This window comes from Fundulus heteroclitus, chromosome 3, assembly GCF_011125445.2.
Source record: "Fundulus heteroclitus isolate FHET01 chromosome 3, MU-UCD_Fhet_4.1, whole genome shotgun sequence".
Lineage (NCBI taxonomy): Eukaryota > Metazoa > Chordata > Actinopteri > Cyprinodontiformes > Fundulidae > Fundulus > Fundulus heteroclitus.
Window position 1 is genome coordinate 24,570,506 of NC_046363.1, and position 19,999 is coordinate 24,590,504.

The 19,999-nt window shown below is 41.0% G+C and overlaps 1 protein-coding gene across 1 annotated transcript; it reads right to left on the minus strand.

The window, feature by feature from the left end:
• Window positions 1-689: 689 nt before the first annotated feature.
• On the minus strand, window positions 690-19,596 carry nbn (nibrin). Its single transcript, XM_012865796.3, has 17 exons — window positions 19,417-19,596; window positions 16,079-16,200; window positions 14,727-14,848; window positions 14,474-14,636; window positions 14,287-14,390; window positions 14,088-14,205; window positions 11,477-11,667; window positions 11,257-11,357; window positions 9,872-10,004; window positions 9,329-9,483; window positions 7,043-7,211; window positions 5,187-5,811; window positions 4,997-5,086; window positions 3,357-3,497; window positions 2,854-2,967; window positions 2,720-2,769; window positions 690-786 (listed from the first exon to the last, which is right to left on the minus strand). Exons 1-17 carry the CDS (start codon window positions 19,445-19,447, stop codon window positions 753-755), a joined length of 2,463 nt encoding a protein of 820 aa, XP_012721250.2. The 5' UTR covers window positions 19,448-19,596; the 3' UTR covers window positions 690-752.
• Window positions 19,597-19,999: the final 403 nt, after the last annotated feature.

The following is a 19,999-nucleotide window of genomic DNA, read 5'->3' on the forward strand; positions in this document are numbered from 1 at the left end:
TCCAGCTGAGACATACTGGTTTTTGCATGACCTTTTTTTATTTTTAGTGTTAATATGTGAACTTGATACATTAGCACAAATGTGCATGAAAAAGGTCAAATAACTCCCATAATATTTTCCTTTTAAATTTAAAGCCAGTTTTCTAACACTCTCGGCCACCGTGAAGCCAATCTGACACTGAAAAAGCTTTCATTACTGTACAATTCCTACCAAATGCTGACTTGTTCCCTAACTTTAACAAAGCACTTTCCCTTAAAAATAAAGACTATGTGCACAGAGTGGCCAAGCGTTGTTTGCTTGGCAACAAAACTACTTATCTGAGCTGTTTCAAAAATGGAAAAAGTGCCTGAAGGGTTTAGCTTGCTGGAGATGGCTCAAAAAAAAAGATAAGAAAGTCACACTTGAATCTTTGCTCAAGTCCCAGGTTCTCCTGAAACCGGGTAAAGCGAATGAGAAGATGCTGTCAACGTGTAGGATCTCTCATATAACTGAAGGATTTTTTTTATGTTTTGTATTGATTGTTTTTTATTATTGACAAATAAAAACATTGACAAAAAAAAAATCCCGGAAACGTGAGTCTCCTTCGTGACATTGCTAGCTGTCAGTGACATCTTTAGAGGCGCGCTGGAACAAGCAGGAAGAACGGAAAACAGCTAAAACAGAAACATTATGCATCACGCTTTCTTTTAGACAGATCTTCACAGACTTGGGAAAGAGAAACGGTCCTCCGAGTGCGAAAGGATGGAGGTATTTCATCTTCTCTTGGTCAGTTTAGAGGGATTGTACCTGAAAAACACACAGAGGCGAGGAGAAAAGGGCTCAAACATCTGTCCGCGTCAGGATGGGCTTTTAACATTCCTCCTGTATCACCGATCAATGAGCTCAGTGGCGTTTTGAAACAATAAAAAAAAACAGCCCAAACGAAGCGCAGTAAAACACAAGATGATGTTTGAACAGTGCAAAACAAACAAGCTTCCTATAAAACGGCGTCTGGAAACTTGTTTTGAGTCCCTCTCGCCAAAAAAGAAAAAAAAAAAAGCTGGACTACTTTCTTAGCAGCAGAGTCTGCTTCCATGTTATGTATGAGTGGCCGAGCATGACTCAAGTGATCAAACACCTCAGCCCTGACACGCAGGCAAAAAAAAGAAAAAAAAAAAACGATCTCAGTCCATCTCTATTCTGCTTAGTCAAAGAAAACAAGGCACCGCCGGCTTACGTCACCGCCGTTGCCCTGACAACCCACGGTGACGAGGGACCTTCTGATTGGCTCGAGCTGAAGCTGGTCGAACGAACCCCTAATTATCAGTTTGATGTTTTTAAAGCATGATCATGACGACAGAGAGAAATGCCTATTTTTAAGAGCAACTACGATTAAATTAATGAACTCAGCACTCCCCTCACTTACTGACTCCTCTGGTGACGCTGCGGAGAAATCCTGAAAATATATTTCAAATTTATTGCAGGAGAAAACTGTCTTAAATTTGTAAAAATCCAACCTTTATTTGCGTATTTTTATTAAATAGTTGAAATAAAAAAAACCTGGTGTTAATACTTTGTGGCACCACCTTCTGCTAATAGCACCATGCTCTGTCTTTGCTAACATACTTAACAAGGTTAAAGCATGCAGGGGGAAAGGGGGGGGGGGGGGGTCTTTAACAAGTCCTAGCTCCTTCTTTATGCTCCCAACTCTTCAGCTCACCCAGCAGGCTTAGGGTCTGAGGACTGACATCACCATGGAAAAGGTTGATCGCCTCCCCAGTGAACAATCTCAGTGAAAACGTTTGATGCGGCAATAATTTTGGATATTTATCTCGCTGAACGATCCAGTGAGAAGCCCACGTTCGGTTCTCTGGAGTTTTAATCAAAAGTCCGGGCACTTCAAGGTGTTCACGGCTCTGTGCAATCTAACAAGGGGAGTCAGGCCCATAGAATCAGAGATCCTCCGCCGTGCTTCACAGCAGAGGTGAGGTTTTCTACCTATTCATACTGTTCGGTAGTGTTTGTTGCTGAAAAGTTCAACCTAAGTGTCCTTTGAGCAACCGGTTGGCGAGTGGATAGCAACTACTGGTTTTTATGGAGATTTGGTGACCCCAAGATGTCCGTCTTTGCTGCAAGCTTTGGAGACGTCTTGCGCCCCTTACCATCCTCCTCACCGCATATGGAGGCAACATAAACTTAGTTCCTCGCCCAGTCTGGTTTGTAACAGTTTCTGTACTATAGATATGAGCAAGTCTGAGCGAGACGCCCTTTCAGAACTGATGAAGCTCATACATCTGTCCTATTTCAATGGCATGAGCTCTTGTCTTCCTCACTTTTGTAGAGTGGCTTAAAGATTTGAGCCTCAGTTTCACATTGCATTTGTGCCCCAGAGAAATACTAATGAGAGGTTTCTAGACTCTGTTCAATAAACAAGAGTATAAAAATAAGATGCATTTATTTTACATTAACTGATAAAATTATTCCACTAGTGATTTATTTTTTAATGTGAGATGTTTTCCCCCATACTGAGCAAATGAATGGGTGGATTTTCCCCATTTACTTTAGAACGAGATTATGCTGCAGCAGTAAAGGATTTATAGATTTCAATGCTTTTTACTGGGGGGGGCAATAAACGTGGCGGGTGCTGTTCATAACTCTTACAATGTTATGTCTGGAAACTGTGAGAGGATAATGTTACTTCACATCACCATCTGACAAGAAATGAGGTCCAGTTCCTCACCTGAACAGATCGTCTCCCATCGTTTCGTCCCTCCTGGTCTGACGCTCCTCCTGTGAGGATATCATTTACCATCAAGGACGCCTCCATCATTTAAAAGACAGAAACAACCAAACAAACAGGAGGGAGCTCAGTACCTCAGCTGCGTCTTTCAGCCATTCATCCAGATCCGAGTTCTTTCCCCTGTTGTGAACCAGCAGGTCGGCTCCTCCAATGACGTGTGGGAAGCCCTCCGCACCTGGAAGGCGTTTCTGTGGCAAAACAGGCGACAAACAATGCAAATTAACTATACTGAAAAATGACATTTAAAATAAAATATACTGAAACTGAACAGATGCTGGAAATTATATCCCTTTCAAATAGAAAGATATATTTCTGAAGGTTTACCCTGTTAAGTATCAATATGGTTACTGTACAATTATTTACTGCCATGTCTTGGTCTATCACATAAATAAAATACTGCTCACGGCGTGTGAATACTTTTGGACTCCACCGGGTTGCTGGTCTGAATTAATCAAATCTGATTCCAATTAAAATCTGCCTGTCTGGTTTTATTTAACACAAAAATTGTTGTCACTTTCAATATTCATGGTATACAATTACAAACTCAGCCTTCATCAAATTAACTTCATTGTCTGACCTTCCGGAAACATTTGAAGTTCTTGACGTGTCCGTTCTCGTGGGACGGTTTCGGTTTGCGTTTTGCAGGGGCGGTGACGGTGAGAGACCTAAACTCCACCATCAGCAGCTGCTTGGGAAGGTCTTCATCGATCTTTGACTCCTACAAACATAAAAAAATTTAAAATATATCAACTCAGAAGGGATCTGGTAAACATTCCTTATAACAAGCATTTATAATGTACTTTTCTGTACAAATACAAACTCAAAGTGATTGTTAAAAAGTTTCATTATGGTCACATTTTCCACTGTAACCCACCTGTTGTAAAAGTTTTTTGCACTACAGAACTTATCTTACTCTTGAACTGGTTGTATATTTAAAGTCACATGATAAGATGCACCAAGAAGCTGGCCGTGGATCTCAACTGGTTGATTTTCATTTCATTTCATTTATTTGAGTCAGTGATCACATTGAACTGAACATTTTTCTTTGTAGACGCCTCTACTGAGTAAAGATGAAGACTAAAAGTTTACTTTTGTGTCTAAAGGCACCAGTGTGGCGCTGTCCTAAGGTTTAACAACCATCTTGCATTGAATTTAGAATCAGGATTGCTATTGGCTTAAAAGATTTTGTGACGTCGGCAAGAATGACTGATGTCGGCAGCTCTGCCACTTTGGGGTATAAAAGCGGCTCCGTCTCGCACGCCTCTGCAGTGAGTTGTTGTTTGTATAGCGAGTTTTAATGTCCTATGGATTTTCAGGTTAGTGATTTATTATTAGCTTAGCATTCAGTTTTTTTTTTAGCTTTTTATATTAACCATCAGTCAAATGAGGTCAAATTTGCCTACGTCAGAACTTGCTTCAGTAAATAACTTTTCCATCTCCCGCTTTGCACATTAACTTTTTTTTTGAGAGAAAAAAAAATAAAAAATCCACCTTAACCAAGCTTAAAAAATGTTTTGTGAAACTGAGGAAGTTATTTTTAAATTCCATCAATCTTTTCTAATACGATACTAAAATATGTGCATAAAAAAAACATTGATAGAAACACGGCTACTGAGACATCTTTGTGGTTACTGCAAACTGTGTGTGTGTGTGTGAGAGAGAGAGAGAGAGAGAGAGAGAGAGAGAGAGAGAGAGAGAGAGAGAGAGAGAGAGAGAGAGAGAGAGAGAGAGAGAGCAAAGCTTTCTGCAGATAACAGGAAGGATGCACCAAAGTTGCCGTTGTATCCTTTTAATCTTTAAAACACAGGATATGGAGATGTTGACAGCCTTTTGGAGATCTAAGAGGTTTTCTTTGTTTAAGAATTTGCAAAAATATTTCTGCTCATAGAAATAATTAGTAAATACCCAAAGCAGGAAGTCTGTTCTTATGTCTTGTTAGATTCTAGTTCTTATGGAGAAATGGGAAACAGCTAAATCCAGTATCAACAGGACAAGGCTTTATAAAATCCAGAGATTGTAAATCAATCAGAAATCTGATTAGCGTATTTCTAGGAAAGTTGCATTAAAATGAGCACATTTTTTGAAAATAAAGTTTTCCCTGAGAAAAACAAGCTTGCGTGTTTGAAACCATTTTCTTGCTGGTTGTTGTTTTCTCTGAGATTTGATGTTTCTGGAGGAGCACCAACAAAATCTGAGATTTCTCTCCAGAGAACTTACTTGCACCTCCTCCTTGATCTTTACAGGTTTAACAGATGCTTTGGTCTCCTCTGCTGGCTGGGGAATATCTACTTGGAGTAGCTCTACATCCTGCAGGAACAGGAAAAGGAAACGATAAACTGAAGCTAGTATACATACGGTTTTCTGCCTTTGCAAGCTGAATCCCTTTCAGAGTAAAACTGTCTTCAACCTCAATAAAAGACGCTTCATCCTCTTCAAAAGCCTGCCTCTCTTCAGCTGCACTTGCAGCAGACTTTTTAGGAGGTTTACTGGGGTGGTGATAAGGTGTAGGGCTGTCTGTGTGATGAACCCGCTCCGTCTTAATGGGTTGCTCTCTGTGGTTCTGTTGGGGACGTTCCTTTTCCAAGCCCAAATCAGGCCTCCGTCCCACTCTGTCACTTTGCTCTAGGTGGACGCGCTGCCTTTTAGCCGAAGACTCAACAGTGAGCGAAGCTGGTTTCTGTTTGGCCAAACCGTGCACCGTTAGCTGCCCTTTCTGGCCGTGGCCACTCGGGAGCTCGTCGTCCAGGCAGTCCATATCCATGGACATAATGGACTCCAGTTCATCCAGCTGTATCTCCTCCTGCGTCTCCTTCCTCTTCCTGCTCCGCGTTTCCTCTGAGAGAACCCGTGCCTGCCCTGCGACCAAATCCTCCACAGATTCCAGTGGAGTCTCGGACACAGCTGGATGTCCCTTGAGCGTGAGCATTTCTTTACAACCTCTGGGTGAGTTTGTGTCCTGCGAAGTGACGGCTGACGTAGGAGCCGGCCGCTTTGGTGCCGACATGACGGGCGAGGAGTCTTCCTCTAAAGGTCTTGACGACACAGAGAGGAAACAGAATGATGGCTGGGGTGAAAGCTAAAACAAAATACTCAACACATAATTACAGATCAAAGAAGTTTCTGTAATCCAAGTTTAGAGCCTATTTTAACTGTGCGCTATAATCGCTTCGTCTTTAAAAATTAAGTTTAGTATCTGAAGCTTGACTGTGAGAATAAAAATTAAGATGTTTCCCCAAACAGGTGATTCTGCTCTGTGTCCTAATAACTATAATCATCACAATCCTAAGACCATTTAAGGAAGAACAAAAGGATATCTGTGCTGATTATTTGACGAACTTGAACAGAAAATGTCTCATGAACTGCTGCTCGGTGTTTTACTGCGACACAGAGTAGATTTTAAAGGGGACATGTTGTGCAAAACACACTTTTCCAGCCCTTTCACAACAAAATCTATTATTCTGTTGTGTACTTGAAGTGTCTATGAGTGCAGAAAAGCTGAATGTAGTCTCTCCAGGAGCTGAGTAGATATCTTTATATTCATTCTGGGTCATATTTTTCTCCATTGTGAGATCAATAAAGACCATCTTATCTTATCTTATTTTATTTTTCAATACGTTCAGTTTTCTCTTTTCTCTATTGTCTTTTATGAACAACAATGTCACAGTATTTGTTGCGGATTTGTTAAACAAGGTCACAGACTTCAGGTTAACCAATTTCACAAATCCGCCACCTTTACCTTTTTCTCTGCAATTTTGTAGTCCAAGTCTAAGAATGCTGAGGATGCAAGCGGATAAGTGAAGATGTTTGGTTGTTGGGTGTATTAACCCTCACAATTGATTACGCCGTCCACTAGAAAAATGTCCGAAATGGGACGCTCTGCAAACGGGGTGTGAAGTGACTTTTTTAGATTTAAAGGGGCCGCACCGCACCAAAATGAGTAAAGGGGTAAAAGGGTGGCTGTGGGGGTAAATTAAATGAGGAATTCAAACCAAAGCATTGCTGTTCCACTTCATATAGGCTGAAACTAAATGATTTACATGTCGAAAGGCATTAAATGGCGTGACATGTCCCCTTTAAAGTCATCATGAACTGCTGGTCTCCAAAAAGCTGTCTGTAATCGCTGTACCTGATCTAAAAGTTTCTAATGTTTCCTGTCTGTCTTTGCTGATGCCAGTGAAAAGTGTGTCTGTTCTAACCAAAATAATGCTTTTCTATATTTAGCATCTCTGTTTGAAAAAAAAAAAAAATCTATCAGATGATCACCTTTTCTTGTTGACTGGCTGAAAGAAGTTGGTCAAGGTCGACTGTTTCTGTGGGGAGGTTTGTGCAGAAGTTCTCGCTTTCTGAGGGGACTGTTTATGAAGGAATGTCCTGCTGCCACCATTGGTCCATGGAGCAGACGGCGGGGGTCTTAAGTTGCTATTCCCTAAACCTGAAACAGCGAAAAGCCTAGTTTTAGATAATAGTTGTCCCGGTGTTGTCCCTGAGAGGGGACATTCAGGTAAAGAAAGCAAGTAAGCTTAAGAAGGAGAAGAGTGGGCGTAAGAAGGATGCTGAGTTTCAAATAATAAGAAACAAATGAGGATTTCTTTGGAAATAAATAGAAAATATGAACATTTCTTACTGTGATATTTCATAATGCACATAAAAAAACAAACTAAGATGTTACAAAAGTTAGATGGACTGAGCTTATGTACTGCAGTCATACCGACTCGAGCCACATCCACCCAATCACAACGCACACAATACACCGATACGCAGATCGGTAGGCAACAAGGGGTTAAGTGCCTTGCCAAAAAGCACATCGACATGTGGCAGGAGCAAGCTGGAGTGAAACCCAGAACTCGGTCATACATTTAATAGCAGTCACACATTTACCGTATTTTTCGGATTATAAGGCGCACCTTGAATTTACGTATCCATGTGTGTCTTTGTCCACATATAAGACGCACCGGATTATAAGGCGAATGACATATTCTTCCCAAGTGTGTAATATCACTCCGCCTTTCCGGTAGTGTGACCAGACGACCTCGATTTTTTGGATGAAATATCCCCGATTTCAGTGTATCATGATGACGTAAAAACAGTTTAGCGCAACAACTGGTATATACCCGGCCCTGCCGCTGTCCCGACGTAGAAGAGCTTTGCCGAACGCACCTTCCCCGCCCCGTCGGCGTTGAAGTTCAGACAAAACAGCCCAACCCTCCAGGCAGAGATTCTGTGCTTAAGAAAGTCAGAGACGTTCCCAGCTTTCATTAGAGAAATCAAATCTGGTCACTTTACACTGAGAGAGAGCTATCCGTCTCTGACGGGAGGACAGAGTAGCTGGACTACACTGCCCTGTTTCTAACATTAGGCCAAAATAAACATGACTGCCTGACTGTAATGTCAAAACTAGAAGTGCATTCATTTAAAGGCTCCCGCATGCTGTGCGCATACCGTGAGCTTGCCGGACCCTTCATAGTCGAGCGTAATATTGCCTACATTTCTTGTGGCAAATTCCTACAATTCCCGCACTTTCTGCCAGTGGGACGAAGCGGCGGAACGGATGGTAAAATGTGTGATTAGCTAGCTGAGCACCTAGAGCCGTTTCTTTTCCAGCAGCACTGCAAAAACAGAACTAGAAATAAGTAAAATGTTCTTAAAATGAGTGTGTTTGTCCTTGGTTTGAGCAGGTAGATAAGATGATCTGCCAATGGAATAAGATTTTTGCACTTAAAATAAGAACAATTCATCTCCAGCATCTTATTTCAAGTGCAATGTCTAATTATCTTATTTTAGGGGTCAGAATACTCATTACATTGGCAGATAATCTTATTTACCTGCTCAAATCAAAGATAAATACAATAACTTTAAGAACATTTTACTTATTTTTAGATCCGTTTTTGCAGTGAGCCTCCCACCGTACACCTGTCAGTGAGAACAGAGAGGGACTGTGATGCTGCGTCTTTGTGACCGCCTGCTTAGAGCAGCTCAGTGTATCAAGCTCAGTGCCACATATAAAACAGTTTGATGTAAAGACTTCTTGCCTCTGAGAAGTTTATAGTGTGACACGTACCTGTATGTAGGGAGTCTGCTTTGAGTGTGTGCTTACCTCAGTGGAGTGAACTAGACCCGAGTATATGGGGGTCTTTACATGAATGCACTTCTAGTTTCGACTTTACAGTCAGGCAGTCTTGTAGACAGCTCAGGGGTCCGATCAGGTAGTGACACAGTGTACCGTAATGCTCCGAATATCCATTCAGCGCAGCAGCTTCGTTGCTGACCAAAGTCGTACTTACACATTTTAACAGATTTTTGAGTGCATTTTACCGGTCAGTAGGCACAATGGTAGCCATATGTAAGGCGTACAGGATTATAAGGCGCACCATCAATTTTTGAGAAGATTTAAGGATTTTAAGCGTGTTTTACAGTCCTAAAAATACGGTAAACAAACACTTAGGTAAATTAAAATGTTTGAAATCCAGATATGCGAGGGGTTTGAATAATTCTGGGCTTTACTGTAACATCTGTGAAAAGGACACATCTGTAAACCTTTCTTGATGCTACCTTTTAGTTTGGGGTCAGGTTTCCTTCTCTGCGAGCCTGTGTTGTCGGCAGCGCTGAGCGAGGAGCTCACTGTGTCCTCCACGAAGGACTCGGTGGTCGTTTTCTCAGGAGTTTCTCCCACAGCTGCAACTCCGGTCACATCGCAAACGGCCATCCTGACAACAGCCAACGGCAAAATGTAATTCATCTGTGACAAAGTTTCATTTTAATGCTGTACAATATGCTCAATCACAATCTCACCATGAGTAGTATGTCAATTGCAATATATATATATATATATATATATATATATATATATATATATATATATATATATATATATATATATATATATATATATATATATGGCAGCCTCTGATATTTCAGGTAAGATGCATTTAAACTCTGCTTGATAAAAACAGATTTGTCTTCTTGTATAGATCTTGGTGACCGAGATGCTAATGTCAGCAAGTGTGAGTTTGATGATGAGTGTCACCTTCCCGACATTAACCGGCCCCTTTTCAATGTTACGTTCCTTTAACGTCGTTCAGCTCTAGCTCGTACCTTTGCGACGTTTCGGTGTTGACTGCATAGGCCGTGATGTTCTGAGACGCTGCAGGAAGCACGGTTTCATCCACGGTCGCGCTTTGTGACAGCGAAGCACTTGGGATCCTCGGTTTTATTTTTGGTGCGGGATCTAAAACGCAAACAAATTTAACAGACAAAATCATATACGGGGGGGAAAAAAAAGAAAGAGTAACGCTGCATTAGGACCAAACTCCTTTTGAGCGTCAAAAACGCCTCAACTTAGATGTTTGTGCACATTAAAGTCTGACGCGCTTGTCTAGAGACTCAAGGCTCTGATGGCACGTCTGACAAAGTAAGGAGAGGAGATACTCTGTTCCTTTGCTCTGCCGGACTCTGTGTGAAATTGTGGATGAAATCGAGAGAGTGGCTTGGCTTTATTTTCTGAATAATATAATATAATCTGCGCCGAATTATTCACAAATAATTCAAAGGCGTTTTGAGTTTGGTGAGTTTCACCACCTACTGCAGGAGCTGCGCTCTGATGAGGGTCGCCTTCAGGGCTAATTATGTCCCAACCGAGCCCAGTGTGACAACCTGCTGACCGGCATCGGTGCCCACCTGTCCCGCCAGGACAACTACAGGCGCCCCGTTTCAGCTGAAGAGCATCACTACATCTGTCTGGGGTTAGTGGGCATCATTCAGGAGGCTTGATGTCAACATTTATCAGTGGTAAGTAAAATCGGAAAATCCCCCATAGAGTCTCTCTAATTGGTTGACGCTCCTAGTCCAGCTGCAAAAGTTCAGATTTTCCAACTCTCGCGTCGGCCGCTCTAGACTTGGAGAGAGACAACTTTATTTGTCATTTTGTATGCACAGAACGAAATTTAGTTTTGCATACAGCTTGAAAATTTCAGTGAATTGCTGTAGATTTCAGAATAAAGTTAATTCCAGGATAAAATTACAGGATATAGTACCACAGCGATTTCACAGTACAGCAATTGAAATGTAAACAATGCAGGACAAATGTGGTACAGAGACCAGTTATAGCTTCAGCAGAGTAGAGGTGCCTAACGCGGCGTCAAACCAAACGGGCGGCACGAAACACAGCGAAAGCTTCAAAACGCGCAGCGCAAGATGCACGCGACGCGCTGCCAGACGTCTTGAAGCCCCTTGAGTCGCCTCCACCACACACTTTACAAATAAAACCAATGCCGCTGAAGCTCAAAAAGCGTTTGGTCTGAACTAGTGTTGCGCCGATGCCATTTTTTGGGCCCGATACCTGGCTGTGTAGTATCGGCCGATACCATCTGTTTGAAATTGATGTGTGTGTATATATGAAGAACTGCATACTACTTGGATGTAAAATAATTGGTCTGAACGCAGCGTAAGATATGTTAAATATGGTCCTTGTGGTCACCCACCGAAGTCTGTGATCAGAGAGGATGGATTGCAGTACTTGTCACAGGATGCATAGATGGCAGCCAGACCAATCTCTGACTCTGTGATGAGTCGAAGGCCTTTTCTGTGTTTGTGGTCAAAGAAAAAAAAAAAAAAAAAAAGAAAAAACATTTGTAAAAACTCACAAATCGTTACAACAAACTTTAAGCGTCTTTCATTTAGAGACACAGAACGGGTTGGAACCTGTGGATGATGTTCTTCACCGAGTTTGCCCACTCTGTGGCTGAAGCAGGGAGCAGACTTTGGGAGCTGCCTGCAGTGACCTCGACCACGCAGCTGTGAGGAGACTCCAGCAGGCCGCGGGGGAGGGAGCCCTCCTCCAGCAGCTGACTCCTGCCTCCTCCGAAACTCACTGCTGCGCTGAGGCGCTTCAGCTGCACACAGGAGACGAGGGCTCAACGTTACCAGCAACCATAGCTACCACTGGTTAGTAGAAATATATTTTTAGTTCTTAATGCTTCCTGAACTAGAGTGCATTTTGTGAGTGAGTTTTTTTTTTTAATCTGTTCTACAACTAGTCCAGCTTCCTGGCAAGATGCTTTAAAAAGCTCACCCCACAGGATGTGGACGTGGAACCATCCACCGTAGCTCACCAGCGCCCTCTCCAACAGAAATACATATAAAAGTTCTGCGCTACAGGACAATCCCCTTGTAATAGCTCTCAATATTTGTCACTAATTTGGACATTTTCTCCCACAATAAACAACAAAATTTCAGTCATTTTCTCAAATTCATAAATCGGGACGGCACATCGGCCAAAACCGCCCGTTCTCACCTGTAGCCCACCCAGGTGAGACAAACTCTATGTGCAACAAAGGCTGAACTCACTAGCCTCGTGAGACCATCCTGATCTCGCGAGCTTTCAAGGTTTCACTTGCAGATCAGTCTGGCTACTCTCCGTTAAAGAAAATTTGGAGCCGTTCACCAAACGAACGTCCAATCAGCGTTGGCTTTGAGGCGGGTTGAGGTGTGACGCAACGGGAAGCGCGTCATTTCAGTCTAAACAACATGGCGGCTTCAGCCGACGAAACTAGCCTTAGCGTGGCTATCGAGCAAGTTTTATCGGAATTACAGAGTATTTATTTGCTGAGCTAACAAGCCTTTACCTGCAGCAGCAAGAGTAGCTTGGCTTGTGGTTGTGTTTTCGTCGTCGCTCTGTTACGAGCGACGACGAATCTGATTGGTTCATTTGGCCTGTCTATCACCAACATAGGCCAATCAGCTAACCAGTATTTTCGCCCTTTCCCAAAGTTACTTCAACGGAAGGTTTCCAGATGGATATGCGGAGCAAATCTATCTGGCGGAGTCAGGTAATGAACTCACCGGTTGTCCCAGTAAAAAAGCAATAACAGTGAAGGAAAAACACGTTGCATAAAGTAAACCACTCCCCCTTTTTGCTCCACTGATTCAAATTGTTACTGTTCAAAAAAGAATGAGGGTGATGGATGAGGTCCAATAAGATCAATAATTGAAAGTAGTAAATTCTTCAGGCACCTCTCATTAGCTAAGTTTATATGCACAAAATTTAACGATCGGATTAAAATCTATTTGGATTAAATAATCGGATTGTACAGTTGATATGGGCAATTAATCCGATCCTAATGCGCGTCTATATGAACCTGGCTTTATTCCGAATAGAACCACTCTGACATGTGCAGTTATCAAATTCCCCTAAAAAAAAAGTAAAAAAAAAAAAAACACAGAAGAAGTATTTCCATTTTTGCCTAACAACAAAAAAAGCAAACAAAGCAGTATTATACGAGTTTGTCTCCCAAGCGCCCAGGCTGGACTCTCACGATGTTCTACTTACGGTTGAAACGTTACTGAATAAATAACAAGTTTGAGCTCTTTTATTTTTTCAAACAGAAAGGTTGTATATAGGAGCCCCGACAGTTTTCCTTCCGATGTATTTCCACCACTCACCAACACGGAAATACGTCACGTTTACGCTGGACGCACACGAGCACTTGGGGCAGTTTATCACATTTGGAATAACTTGAGCCTGACTAGCGTTTATAATACGCACGTTGATCAGATTATAAAATCAGCATAACCCCCCCCCCCCCCCCCTCTTTCAGATTACAATTTCAATCCAATTGATCTTAATCCCATCATCATATTCCGATTTTTATTCCGATCAGCCCTTCATTCCAATTACTTTAGTCCATGTAAGTGTAGCTATTTTCTGCACTTTGCCTCGGATGAGCCAGAAGTTTCATTAACTTTTTTAATTGATCTTGATAAATATTTTTTCGGGCTTCTCTGAATGTCTTGACTGCTTTTCACTCTTTTTCAGACCAATAGGTGACAATTTATGTTAGTCAGTTCTGCTCTACGAATGAAAAGGCCCTAAAATCAGCAGCTAAACCCCTAAAATATTTACATAAACAAGACCACTCAGCAAAGAACCAATTCAAAATGAGATCTTTCAGTAAGTTGCTACCATCAACTTGTCCCTAAGATGATTGTTTTACATGTTAACTTAAATCTACAACAAATCCCAAAGGTATCAGTTTAACAGAATTAAAATTTCAGACCAAACTAAGAAACTAAAACTTTGCTGAATCTTGTTTTAAAAAGACACGACTTTCAGATACTGTATGTGGGGCTGGGTGTCTGAACAGTTCTCACCTACATAAGCCTAACAACCAGAAAAGGTGTTCAAATAGTTAAGGAGCAAATTTATGTGGAAAATTGCATAATCTATAATAATAATTTGTTCCCTATTATGTTTTTCTAAGCAGCAAAGCAGCTTTTGCAAAGAATATCTCTAACAAAAGACGAAGACACAAACCTGTTTGTTTGTGAGGAAAACGAAGGTCTTTCCAGTAAAAAGCTGTTTCCGAGCCGGAGTCGTTGCAAGGTTAACGTCTTCTTTATTCAGGCTGGGCTCGTCGATCTCTGGGATATAACTTACAAAACCAACAACGGCCAATATAATTACATTTTGGGAGGTTACATAAATCCCAATTTAAAAGGGGCTTTGCTGTTACCGTTCGGCTTTGGGAGGGACGGATTTTTGCTGAACGGCGCTGCTCAGCTCGGTGAAGTACTCCGGCTTCACGATGGGGCGGCAACACAGGAGAGCAGAGATCGTCTGAGTAAACGAGGAGGAGAAAGCTTCAGCACACGGCTGGAAAACAAAACGGGTGAAAACGGGGAAAAGACAGCGGGTCGGACCTTTATGGTGACTTTAACGGTTGGCATGGCCAGGTGGGTGCAGTCCTGAGTCCAGGCGTTGACCAGCTTCCCGCCCAGAGCTGAGAGCGCCTTAGAGAGCGACGTCTTGCCTGCAACGTCCAAACACGACGAACACACCACCGGCTTCTCCAGAAACACCACACTGAGACAGAAACAGACACCAAAAAGCGTTAACACGACTCAACTGGACGTTATTAGTTGCCGCTGGGATCTCTTTTCCTCTTTTACGCACGTGAATTTGCTGTGAAAAACCCCGAATGTAACATTGTCCCCCGAGGACAGCTCAACAGGCACCGTTAGCTGCTGGCTGTTGACAAAGGTGCCGTATTTGGACGTGTCTTTTAGTGTCAGGGTCTAAGAGCAAAGAAGAAGAAGAAGAAGAAAAGAGAGCAAGCAGTTCAACACATGGCTCAAACACAGTTAGTCTCTTAGCTGGAGTACATGGAGATACTTTTCAGAAGACTGATATTTCTGTATCAAACAGCCTTTTTCTTATTGGTCTTGTGTAATATTCTGATTTTCTGAGAAACAGAAAATTGGGTTTCATTAGTTGTAAACCAAAAAGGATTAAAATAAAGTAGGAATAAGCACTTATAAATATACTGCTCTGAATGTAAAGTATGTATGTAATATATAAGTTTAATATTTGAACTGAATCACTGAAATAACTAAAATTGTGAATGATAGTCTAATCCACTGTGATGCACATGCAGAAGAGTAAACCTTTAGCGGTTAGTGGTGGTGTCGCACTTTTAAGGGACAGCGGCGCCACCTAGCGTTTGGAAGTATAACAACATGAACACGTCTCCAAACTGTAACAACTCACTTAATATTCCCATGTACAAATGCAACTATGTGGAAACTGAGAATTAAGATCTAATCCTTACATAAACATTTTAATGTTTCACAGTAAAATAGAAAAAAGAAAACATTTGTCTATCAAATGTTGATTTATCATTGTTGATCTGATACCAATTCCTGTTTGAATTAGGATGCTAAAAAAAAACACGCACGCAAAAAACAAATAAAACAAACCACCATGCTTCAGCTACTGTTTGCATTCGTGCTGCTTGTTTTATTTTTTTTCCAGAGAACAATTTGAATGAATGGCTGGCCTGCTGCCATAAAGTTAAATATGAGATCCTGCAAGGGCCTGTAGAGTTAGTTACAACTATATCTAGCATTAGTCAGATGTTGCTGCAAAAAAAAAAAAAACAATGTTTGCAGTGAAGAACTTTGCAGATGATGATGGCTTAATAATATTAAGGATTAAAACAACCTCTGCCCAGAATACCCAAAACTTCTTGCTACACAAACAAGAAGTTAATTTTACGACCCTTCATTTTTTAAGGACATCTGAGCTATTTTCCCCTGCAAATAACAAAAAAAAAAAAAATGCTTGAATCCAAGATAAATCTATCTTATTAATTCTCTGCATGCACAGTTTTACACCATAGGGATGGGTCCATATGCAACAAGCTGTATATGGTTTATTTATGCAAACTGATCATGCACAACATCCTAAATGACTTGCACACAAGCCTTTTTGATTGTTTTGTTCATGCAATGTCTTCTTCATCTCACCTGGTCAGTCACAGTGAGCTGAGCATGAGACCTGCTGATGGACTGGTCACCGGGGAGAGGGAGGTCACAGTTCTTACGACCAACGGTGTACTCTCTACCAGGGAGGAGATAGTACGTCTCCCCTGTAAGGGAACAAACAACAGCTTAAAACCTGATAATAATAATAATAATAATAATAATAATAATAATAATAATAATAATAATAATAATAATAAACCTATGTAACTGTTTCAGCAGTGTAATTTCCAGAACTGGTCAGTATGCTAAAAAAAAAAGAAAAAAAGAAAAAAAAAAAGAAAGAAAAAAAAATGAAATACTCATTAAATCACAACATTTTCATCGACAATCCCATTTCCACATGTTTTGCATAACAGCCCTGACTGGTGACAGGACGGCTGGAGACTAAAAAGCTGTTGCTGTGTTTTTCTGACCAATGAACGAAACAAACGGAAAGCACTACCGGCGAACAGAAACCCTGCTGCCGAGTGAAGACGTCTCAAAGCTAGCCGTGCTCAGTATCACCGAGGTGTTTCAAAACTAAATCTGAGGAAGCGCAGAGGTGTAAGAAGCCATTTTAAAGGAAACTGCGGTCTCTATGAGACACAGACACATTCTGGCTGCAAGAGAGTGCAAAACTTAAAGCGAGTAACAGGAAGGTTGAACAGAGTACAGCCGTCTAGTCCTGTTCTGTGCATTTACGCTTTAAACCTCTGCCTTCTAGAACCTGCTGGACCAAAGCTGTGGATTATGAAATACCTCCACGACTCAGTGCAGAGAAAAAGGAGCTCTTTCTCCTGCAGATTTACTGTGACGAGGAAGGTGTTCGGCAGCAAATTAGTCATACTTTTTCCCTTTTCACGGTACAGTACAGCAGCTCAGGTGAACACGTTCACGCTTCACACGTTCACGCTTCAAACCTTACAGCACTGTTAAGAAGTGGCGGATATACTAACTTTCATGTTGGACTTTGTCCTGTAGTCAATTATTTCCTTTGTGATCATAAACTGACCATGGATCAGTTTATGATCTGTGGTCATAAACTGACTACGGATTATGTAGTCACACTGACAGCCTTTTTTCTGTTACTTCTATAGTTTAAGCTCATTTTTCACTCAGCTCTCTTATCCTGCCATTTCTATATAAGCACAATTTTTAAATATATACATCTTTTATATCATATACGGCACTTACTAAATTAGTAGATAAAAAAAAAACAACAACAACATCCAAACTTAAAAGCTTAACTCTACGTCCAGTCTGCAGTGAAGTCGAAAAACAGGTTTTGTCTTTAAAGATGGGGCAAAGTCTAAAAGGGTTAGCCATGACAAGACTTGGTGATATTCTATAAATGTTAAAACAAAAGAAGCTATGAGGATCCAAAAAAAAAAAAAAAAAAAAAAAAAAAATCTGCTTCAGTATAAAAGCAGCTTGAGCTAGATAAATCCATCTCATTGTTTAACATCAGTGATTTAAAGCAGCACCGTGTAAGTTTTGACCCAAGTGTTAGCTTAAATTGAGATGTATTAAATGGTTTTTCAGGGTAATATACAGCACTTGGTGCATACCGATGCTCCATGCAGGTTGCCCCTCTCAAAAAACCTGCTTTTACAACTTGAGAGGGGTCGGATCAGTCGCTGAATGACCCTGAGCTCAGACTGCCGTGACAACAAAACACAACAAATATGACACCTGATCAAACATACTTTTGGTTCTCTGATGTAGGATTTAATCTAGAGGGGTGAATTTGGGCCTTTTCTTTACACGTAACTCCATGACCTTCCACTCTGCTGGTCCAAAGTGGTCAGCCTGTAAGCTTCCTCCCACGGCTAGTTTTGCCCAGGAACCCTGCGACGCCCCTTACTGGCACTAAGAACCCTTAAGGTATCCCGTAAACCTTTGCGTGACATGACGTGTCAGCACAGCCACCTCACGGAAATCAACAAAAAGGTCAGAAGATAAGAGAGAGCGGACACTTAGTAGTTCATTTTCAGAAGGCTGTAGGCCCGGATTTGACTCGCATCATCCATGTGAGTTTCCCTCACGTAATGACGTCAGAGTTAAAGGCTGTCCGAAATCAGCACAGCAGTCTGAAGCTCCTTTACTATCCATAATAGAGTTCTTACTGCTAGAAGTTATTATTAATGGTATTTGGATGGAGTTTCGGGATGCATCTGAAATGTTGTAATTATAGCTCCTAAGCCCCAGTAAGGAATATTACTAGCTCCATGTGCTAAATGAACTGTGACAAGAATCATACAAGCTCCTTTTCCTACCTCCTTACTTACTGACTGCACTATTCAGACAGCACTTATTGCAAATGCTGCCTCACTTCTGTTTTGGCTAAAGACATACAAATTAGACCTTTTTGGATGTGGCTTCAGTCCACAGGTTAAAACTGTGGTCAGACTACCTCAAGAAAAAAAAAAAACAATCCCTAATATACTAATGTTACCCAACGAAAATCAAAGCCCTCCCACCATAATTTCTCTGAGCACTGTGCAGTGCTCAGAGAAATTACATAAAACTCCAAACTTTTAATCTTAGTCCGTACAGGTCTTAATTGGTATGATACATTTCAAAGTGTGCAGCAGCATAATTAGAGAAATAAACTAAGAAAGCTTGGTGTAGTTTGGAGAGATTTTCCAAAAAAGAATATGGAAGCATGGTTCAGGATTGCGAAGCTGACTGCAATGAACCACAAGACCTCTGAGGGAAAATGTTTATTTTGGACTGAAAAACAAAAGTAGGTACATTTCGTAAGATTCTACAGTACTATCTTGGGTGGTTACACACTGCATCTCAGCGCAAAGGCCTAATGGCAACTGTGGAGTACAAATTTGGACTTATTTTTCCAACCACAGGACCTTGGACTGCTGTGCAAAAATATCATTCCATGTTTATCTATATGACGCTTTAAGAAACGACACATGGTCGATCAAAGTGCTGCACAACTAAAATACAAGAAAAAAAACATACAATACAATACAAAAAAATAAAAATCACATGCAATACATAGATAATCTAGAATCAAATGAGTCAAAGGTCTTCTTTGTGACAACTGAAGACTATATGCTCTTTCATATTTAGTTTTTATACACAAAACTATGCTGCTCATGTTTAGGAAGTAATAAAAATGTGTGTAGCTACATTAGATCTCGGTCCAAAAAGTCACCAGCAGCCTTGCAGCCTGAGCTTTTCACGGCTCAGCGCACTTCAGTAGTTGCAATAAATACCCCCCATCAGTGTGCCTGCAAAGTTTAAAGCTTTTAGGCCAAACTTTGGCCCGTTAGCTCGCAGCTAGCTTTAAACAAAAAGTCGGTCATGAAGAAGAAAGTTACCTCCGGGGTTCAGAGGAGTCAGAGCCCACATGTTGCAGCCTTTCCTTCACTGCAAATTAATTGCAACCAGCAAAAAAGCACAGGGAAAACATTTTTTTTTAAGATAAACAAATCCTCATCACGCGGAACACAGTCCGCGCCCTGCTGTCGTCATCTTCATGCGACGCGTTACTTTCAAAATAAAAGATCAGATGGAAGACATCATAAAAAAAAAAAAAAAAACATAAGAAGTGAGAGATCCTCTGTTTATATATTATCGTTGGTGGCGTATGAATGTTTTCAGAAAGACATTTCTAAAAACAAATATAATACCGTGATTTGTTAAGTTAAAATTTTATATAAAAATGACACATTTAAAAGAGGGTTTTGCTTTTGAGAAACTGTTTTTTATTTTTTTATTCCGTGTAGTGTGTTGCAGGAAATAATACAATAATGAAAGCTTTGGAAAAATATGCTGAAAAGTTTCCTGAATCTCATCTGAAATCAGTGTGTTTGTGTATTTAGGTCTGTATACCTTGGTGGCTAACACTGCTCATGACTTCATTCATCATCACAACCACGAGTTAAACTATGTAGCGTTGGT